The sequence below is a fragment of the Perca fluviatilis genome, chromosome 22 (assembly GCF_010015445.1).
Source record: "Perca fluviatilis chromosome 22, GENO_Pfluv_1.0, whole genome shotgun sequence".
NCBI lineage: Eukaryota > Metazoa > Chordata > Actinopteri > Perciformes > Percidae > Perca > Perca fluviatilis.
Window position 1 is genome coordinate 16,113,441 of NC_053133.1, and position 8,473 is coordinate 16,121,913.

The 8,473-nt window shown below is 42.9% G+C and overlaps 1 protein-coding gene across 1 annotated transcript; it reads left to right on the forward strand.

Moving 5' to 3' along the window:
- Positions 1-235: 235 nt before the first annotated feature.
- On the forward strand, positions 236-6,426 carry spice1 (spindle and centriole associated protein 1). Its single transcript, XM_039789450.1, has 18 exons — positions 236-403; positions 681-776; positions 1,009-1,056; positions 1,261-1,401; positions 1,590-1,692; positions 1,874-1,992; positions 2,313-2,401; positions 2,568-2,710; positions 2,833-2,958; positions 3,065-3,339; positions 3,923-4,054; positions 4,140-4,254; positions 4,506-4,619; positions 4,720-5,153; positions 5,547-5,733; positions 5,849-5,918; positions 6,113-6,176; positions 6,267-6,426. The coding sequence occupies exons 2-18, from the start codon at positions 681-683 to the stop codon at positions 6,321-6,323; spliced, it is 2,313 nt and encodes a 770-aa protein (XP_039645384.1). The 5' UTR covers positions 236-403; the 3' UTR covers positions 6,324-6,426.
- Positions 6,427-8,473: the final 2,047 nt, after the last annotated feature.

Genomic DNA, 8,473 nt, shown 5'->3' on the forward strand with positions numbered 1-8,473 from the left:
TGAACACACGTTACCCAGCAGCATATGCAGTTAGCTCCCACTCGACCAGCTATAGCTACAATATAATAATGCTGCTTAAAACGCTGTGCATCAGTAATAATTATTAAATTATGTAATCTTGAAGATATAACACTCACGTGGTCTATTTTGCTGAATAATGTATACTTTTTCTTCCACCGCTGATTCTCCTTGCTCGCCAGTACTTCATTTCCCATCATGCTTCAGCGTGAAGCGGTGTCCGTAGCAACAGCACAGGAAGTGGCGCGCAACTGTTGAAAAACTGTCACACAACAAACTGAAGCGGATTTAGATGCTGTTCAATTTCGTCAACCGCTACCTAGCTGTGTTTGCAAAGTTACAACCCAGAGTGCTCTTCTTTAAGCTTGGCTTACTAACATAAAACGTAAGTGCTATTTCAATATTTGGCTAGCTTTGTATAAAATCATATTTTAGCTAACGTTAGAGTTAACGTTGAGCAAACCTGCGCAAATGGACACCATTAGAACAGATAGCTAACTTTGACGTTACTGGTGCACAAATATCTGTAACTATTGTGAAGGAGACATCATCCACTGGATACGTTTGTTGGTGCATTAAGCTAAGTGTGGACATGTTACAAACAACTCTGTGTTTCTACTGTGAAGCCATAGGACTAATAATTTCGTATTGTCTGTGTACAGATGTCGCATGTGAGAGTTGGACGTCCACAACAACATACCAAAGGAAAAAGGCCCATTCGACCCAAGAAAGCAACAGCTTCTAAAAAAGACTGGGTGGTGAGTACTGACCACTGACATTTGCTCCAGCCTCCACCTGTTGACTAGAAAAGTATGTATTGTGTCATGTACTTTGTTAGTTATATGCTGCACAACTAGGAGGATAGTCCACTTATGTTTGCTGTGAACATTTTCCCTCATAAAGTAATCTCTTCCTCCTCCTCTTTAAATAAAGAACATATCTCGTTTTGAAAGCAATTAAGTAATGACAGCCCTCTCTCGATGGTTTCAGAGCACTGTCAATGACCTGTCTGTGCACAAGCTGTCACCTGCTGAGCTGGTAAGGTGTTTGACTGTGTTCTCATTCATTGTTGTTTTGTTAGTGTGACGTGTAAAACTGAGAAGCAGTTCATACTGTTTCATCTCATGCTGTGCATTATAATAGCACTTGAACGTCATTTTAGATTGAGATGATAGTACTGAAACAATTAAAACCGTTACTACAAGTCCATATTTGCTTTTTCATTAATCGCTTCTGCTGCAGGACCATCGGCATGAGATTCACAAGTCCCACAACAAGGCAGCGGCTCAGTGGGAGCTGAGAGAGAAAGCCCTACAACGCCGTTTCAGACACGCTGGGAGCCCTGCACCTCTAGACCACGCCAGCCTTAGCATCATCAGGGAGGTGTGTCTGATGATGATTTTCCCATTGCTGTTAGTGTGTCTTTACTTAATCAATGTTTGTTTTAGAAGAAATATAGTTTGTTTTATACAGAAACAAAGTATTTAGAATATAAATCTTACTGAAACTCCTCCCTGGTGCTGAGTTTATCACAGGGTTTTTGCTGCTGGTGATGTGTTTTACTGCTGCAGGTGTTCTCTGACCAGCTGCTGCTTCAGGATGTGCTGGCTCGCTCTGACAGAGCCATGGCTGTGGTCAAAGACTTGTTTGGAGATGCTCCACGCAGGCAGGCTGGTAAATGTACTCACCTGTTCCCTGCTTGTAGACATAAGCAACACAACACAACACATATAAGATATCTTCCTAGAAGATTAGATGTTAATTACTAAACATAATGTACATTAGTATATTATTTCTTCCTAAGATTTTAAGGCTTTTTTTTTGTTGTTTACAGTGTGTTTGTGTATTTCCGCAGGGCACCCCAGTGTGACGATGGCTCCACACTGTGACTCTGACTCAGCATTGCCTGTGCTCCAAAGACCAGATCCTCCAACTCAGCTGTCATTGCTCAGCCAGTCTATGATGGACCAACAGGTGTGTGTGTGTGTGTGTGTGTGTGTGTGTGTGTGTGTGTGTGTGTGTGTGTGTGTGTGTGTGTGTGTGTGTGTGTGTGTGTGTGTGTGTGTCTGTGTGTGTCTGTGTGTGTGTGTGTGTGTGTGTGTGTGTGAAATTAGTGTCATCAGTTTGTGGTTTGTTAATTAATTTTTTCACCAGCTGTTATCCATTTATGTCTAATTTGTTCTCAATAATAATTCACTGTACGTCTGTGTCTTTTTACATCCTGGTTTTACTTTCTTGCATAAAGATATTGGTCTATATTAACGTGTTTGCATTTGTAAAATGTTTCTTTTCAGGCTCTTAATGAACTAGAAGCTTTAGAGGAAGACCACAGTGATGAAGATACCTATCATACTGGCAGTTCAGACCATCCTATAATTCATAGGTAATATTGCCTGCAAAATACTGTACATGCAAAATATTACACAATCTGAGATAAGAAACGGACTTGTGTTACTTGTTATGGGGAACATATTATACATTCAAAGCTGTTAGTTAGGTTTCTGATCCTGCTGACACCACTACATTGCTTGTGATACTTTTCTTTGTAGGGCCAATGTACGAAAAATTGATTCACAGTCTCGGTGTAGAGTTTTACAGCAACAGAACGTCCATCGTCCTAACTCTGACCATGCAGACAGAGCTAATGTTCCTGTAACCCCCTGCGCATCAGGCAGAGCACCAGGCCACACAGGTAAGATGAGGACAGAACAGTTTAAGATTATTTATTTCATGCAGTCATCACAAGGAAAATGTACTTTTTAATCAGATGTGAAATCCTTTTTCCGCATACAAACTCATCTGACCTTGTTTCAGCTCTCAATGCCACGATGGCTGTTCAGCGTCTTCGTTCCAGACAAAGCCAGTCAGAGGAAAGCAAAGAAGAACCGACAGTCCTGGTTTCTCAGGTCCTGAATCCTGAGCTGCCTCTCAACCAGTCAGGTAATATCAGGAAGGAATCTGTTTTTTCACAATGTAATCATCTGAACGGTTAAATACTGCAATAAACAGAAGAAATTAACCGTAGTCTCTGTATATATATTTTTAGGCAGGATCAGTAGTAGAACCAGCAGGAACAGGAAGTGTGTTTCTCAAAGTTCATGGCTGGATGGTTCCTCTGTTGCCTCTCTCAATGGGGACCAGTCCAGTCTGGGCCTGCTGCAGGCCATGCTGGGTCAGGTGGAGGCAGACTTGGATACTCTGAGACCTGACACTGTACCAGCTTCAGCACAGAGTCAGAAACCGCAACGAACACAAGGCCTCACTGGATTCTCTGTCGCCTTGGTCTCCACTCTGGGACGTTTAGTGCACCTCCTCAAACAGGTACTGTCATTGCTCCAGTAAAGTCTTTATTAAACACTTTTATAGACCGATACAGCCAACATGCATCACGTTACAGGAATGCTCACACAAGCATCGTATTTCTGTTGATGTCTTCAAAGGGTATTAAATTGTTTTTTGTTGGTTTCGTTGAGTGTTCAAAGTTTTCAAAAACATTGTAGTATGAAGTCTTTTGAGACCTAAAGCTTTAATTAAAGGACCATACCAGTGTTTCTGCATATTTTAACCCCTTTACTAGGAATCACATACAGTACACTTAACATTTCTGCTTATCACTTTTCTAAAACATGCCATAGTTTTATATTTATGAAAGTGTTTCCTATTTTCCAGGCAGGCTTCATTTCATTTTCATTCATTATATTTTTTTGTCAAAGTTACGATGCACAGTATTGCCTTGATGTTTGACACTGTCCTTTTTTTGTGATCAAATGTTTTTTTTTCTTGAAAAGAGCAATGAAAACACACATCCAGTAGTACAGAGGATATACAACATTTGAGAACATGTTTGACACTGTCCTGGAGCATTCTTAATTTCATGACGTCCATTTAACATAACTGTGGTCAGAGGGAAGAGGAAGCTCAGGAAGAGGCTCTGGAGAGGAGGAGACTGGAGGAGGAGTTGAGAGAGCAACGTGGGCTGATTGACGCTCTCACCGCGGAGATGATGACTCTGAGAGAAGAGGCCGCCGCCCTGCAGGTTAGACAGAGTTTACCACATGGTCTGACACTACGTTATTGTCCAGATTCTGACTGGCGTTTTCTTTCTCTTTGGCTCCTCTCAGGCCGGGTTGCAGCAGCAGACAGCAGAGCTGGAGCAGAAGTTGGACACAGTGGTGTTGGTGATGGGGGGACTTGGACTATTGGAGGCACACATTGGCCCACTCCAAGAAGCTGCAGGTTGTGTGTGTGTGTGTGTGTGTGTGTGTGTGTGTGTGTGTGTGTGTGTGTGTGTGTGTGTGTGTGTGTGTGTGTGTGTGTGTGTGTGTGTGTGTGGTGTGTGTGTGTGTGGGGGGGGGGGGGGGGTGTGGGGGGGGGGGGGGGGGGGGGGGGGGGTGTGTGTGTGTGTGTGTGTGTGTGTGCTACAATTAGAGGCGCCGCCTGCCGCAGCGGCGTCGCGCCTAATTGTTTTTTTTACGTGTCGTAAACAGTTCGCCAGTCTGCACCAGTTGCTGAGCGAGATCCTGAACGTCTACAAGCCTCTGTTTCTCCTGCTGTCTTGCTCTCCCCCCCTCGGCAGAGAGACAACTGGCAACAAACTCCTGGTAACAGCCTGGTTGTCTGTAGTTATCTAATTTCAGCTGCATGCCATCTTACTCAGCCAGCTGTAAAAAGCCTAATTTAGCTTTCCCCTCTGTTCTTTAGTGCCTCATCCTGTACCACTGCACCAGGAACTTCCTCCTGTAGATGTCCTGCATTCCCGTGAGGATGTCCAGTCCCACAGCTCAGCCTCTAGCCTCACCAGCCTTCCTCTCACCAGCCTGCCCTCTACTTCCTCATTATTACTGACCTCTGACCCCCTTAGCTCACAGCTCTCTCCAGAGGCCATGCTGGCTGAGATCGCTCAGCTGAACAGACAGAACGACCTGATCAGGGCCCAGCTTAGCCAAGCTAAGGGCCTGGGGTCAGGGGTCGGACAATCGCCTAACAGTAGCAACGAGCAGAGAAGGTTGAGCTCCAGCAGCTCAGGAAGAGTCACACCCCAAAGTGCCGGAGAGAGGAGGACATCAGTTTCCAGCAGCACGGGGAGGAGGAGTCGGCATGTACAGGCTGCTGAAGGAGAGCAGCTGACTCATCAGGTGAAATGAAGTCAAGGTGTCCTCCACAAATGGCCTACAAAGACAGATTTATGTATTTGTATATGAAGTACGCCAAAAAATATCCTATCTTTCTAAAGATTTTAAGAATTAAATTCCTCTTTTTGAAAGCCTACATCAAATGTTTCATAAGTCTTCAAGAGTGTAACTAAAGTAGAGGAGAAAATATACATGTTGCTACAAAGCTATATTTGGGATCATAGAGCATTAAATAAATGTTCTTGAAATGTAAAGCTTTCTTTAATTTTTTGAAATACGTTTAAAAGCATTTTCAAGAAACCCAGGAATTATTGGGAGAGAGAACTGAATAACATGCACAATTCTCCCTGTCATCAGGGGTGATAATGATTTGTTTCTCTCCATCTTCTTGCTCAGGTAACATCCCCTAACACCCTCCATGCAAGCAGTGTCGAACAGCGCCTCCTGGAGCTAAACAGACAAAGTGCAGCGGCGAGGGGTCGACTGCTGGAGCTTATTGAGCAACAGAAGCAAAGTGATATAGCCAAAGTTTCTCCCTCTGATTCCCCCATCCCTCCTTCTGCCTTTAGACCACATTCAGCAGGTATGGTGGCTCAACCTGACATGTTTCTGTCCATCTGTGTAATGGCCTGTCACTGTAAGAAAAATCATTATCTGGAACCATTGTGTCATGATTATCTTTATTATGTCCTTCTCAGTTGGAGGAGGAAGTCCAGAGCTGCTGGCTGCACAGGAGCTCCTGCCACACACTGGTGGTGGTGAGAGACGGTGAGTTGGTTTTTTAGATGAGACGGATTTTCCCTGATGAGGCATGGGAATTAACTGGGGGAATGGAAATGCTGGATTTATTTTTTTCACCATGCTTTTTAACAGACTTAGTTTCTTTATAAAACACTTGCAAGAGACTGAACCCATATTTTAAGCGCTAACATTATTATATGTACTGTATTTCTCTGCTGCAGATATGTTGGTTCTGAGGTGTCTTCTCACAGTCTTGGAGGAGAACCAAGGGATGGCAAAACCCAGGTACACAAACCATAGATTACATGGACGTACTGAGGTTTCTCCAAACTATTACTAGTTGGATCTATAACGTCTTTTCTTTTTCCATAACAGATGGAGAAACGGAGAGAGAGAGAGGGGTGGTTTGCCTTGTCCGCTCATGTGAGATGACAAGAGAAGTAGTTATTCAACCTGAGGAAATTTAAAACCTGTGTTTTGTAGTATTTTATCTATGCCTTTTTAAATGACTGAATTAAACATGTTTTTAAATTAACTTTGCGTTTTTTGTCATCACTGTTTCATAGCACACACTGCAGATATATACAAATGAGTGATTTGTGAGCAGATAGAGTAAAATATCCAGAGTGCCTTTTTTCATTCAACCTAATTGAGATCTGTCAGTGTGTATTATGCACATGAGTGGAGTTGACTGTCCAAAAACACACAACTCATGTGTGTGGCTGAGTGGCCATATGGTGTACTGGCCCCCTAAACATTTTAAACTTCAGCCACGTCAAATCCCACATGAAGGTACCACTAAGCGTGGTCAGGCAGTCTGTCTTTTTTGTTTCTGTGCTTGTGGTTTGGTTTAGTTATGGTATGTTTCCATGTCTTTGAGGCACGTTTGATATCATTTAGTTTCAGTGCATTTGTGTTTTTTAAAGGGAGAAGGGAATTGCGTGCCAATAAGTCATGCAGAAAAAGGAGCAAGAGAGAGCAGGAAAAAAAGAGTTGCTTCAACCCACTTTTAGTCCCCTCCACTGTGGCTTCAACTAAAGTATGGCCTCTTGTGGCTGTTTATGGTACACAAAGATACGACACACGTGCACACAAACATTTGTTTTTCTTTTTTTCCGACTCTTATATCTGAAGTCTTTGTTCTTTTACTATGACACTTGTTTTTTTTTCTTAAAAATGCATACAGACAATTTCATTTAACTGTGATTTACTGGCCCATGCATATTTATGAAACAACTGGAGCATTCAGTGTTTTCTCTCTTTCTCCTCTAACTAATTTTCTTGTCTTGCTTTTCTACATACTTACTTATACTTTGACTCCAAGTACATTTTTACTAGTTTCTAATTTAGTTTTTACTTTGCTGTAGCCTGGCAGCATCATGACAGTCCTGCAGGACTCTCAACCACCGTGGATGTGTGTGGACGAGGTACTGTAGCCGTGACCACAGATTTCTGCACATGGTGATGACAGGACTGTAACGTCATTATGTTTTGTTTTTCACTTCTTGTTTATGTTGTGTCTCTCATTTATATCATGACTGATGCATTCATCTTTCCATTCATATCATATGGGTTGTGTTTGTCAGGGCCGGCGATTGCCATAGGCGACCTAGGCGATTGCCTAGGGCATCAAAAGTGTTGGGGGCGCCGTGTCGCCCTTACGTCTACTTCCCATTAATAATAGAATTAGAACGACAAGCGAAATAAAACGTGTTTATTAAACATGATCATCCTAAGGCGCCCCCTTAGCCACACATTTAGCCTACTTGTCAACCTTTCATTACGCGACCAGTCTACGGGTCAAACTCAAACACACGGGGCTCTGAAGCAGACCTGTGCGTCGCTTAGTGTCCACTCTCGCTGTAAAAATAGAGACGAGCAGCGGCACAGACACGGAGCTGCTGCAAGCGCACCTTCCGTGGTCTGTGCAGCTTCAGGTTTATAATGGACGCGCTCTGCTGTGGGCATGCTGCGGCAGATGTGTCCCTATTTCTGCGTAGTATTGTGTTTCCACCTCCGATGTAGAGCAGCGTACAGCCACTTCCCTAAACTGTCTCATTCAGAGACCAGAGACCCAAACGGGGCTCTGCGTCTGTCAGGAGGTCTGAGATCTACCGTATCAGCAGAGCAGTCACGTAATGCACAGCACACTATGGTGCAGGTGGATTCTTTTCTGAAATATAGTGACTTTATTCTTGTAATAGCCTATTGTATTATCACTTTATTTTTCTCACAATATCACAACTCCTCCAAACCTCAGAGAACACAGATGAGATACTGTATTTTGAATGTGCACAAAGTTTTGAACATGAGCAGAAATCTTGCTCAAACACATCTGAAATATTACAGTGGAGGGGTTTATTAATTCATTAAAATGAATTCATGTATCATTCAGGTGAATAATTTTAATATGCACATTTAAGGTGGTTACTTCCTCAACAAAAGAAGCAAAAGTGGGAAGAGTAAATGATGCCTAGGCTACATGTGTGCTTACTCAGATATAATTAGAAACATCGATCCAAAGGAGAATAAATGGATGAAAGCAATACAGAATGCCTGAGAGCCTTACTGCAAAATATTCC

What these genes read in the sequence shown, in the direction of transcription:
- spice1 (XM_039789450.1), top strand. Translation starts at nt 681, where the DNA reads ATGTCGCATGTGAGAGTTGGACGTCCACAACAACATACCAAAGGAAAA. An exon ending in AGCTGTCACCTGCTGAGCTG is followed by an intron (nt 1,057 to 1,260) that starts GTAAGGTGTTTG and finishes CTTCTGCTGCAG; the next exon opens with GACCATCGGCATGAGATTCA. An exon ending in CAACTGGCAACAAACTCCTG is followed by an intron (nt 4,620 to 4,719) that starts GTAACAGCCTGG and finishes TCTGTTCTTTAG; the next exon opens with TGCCTCATCCTGTACCACTG.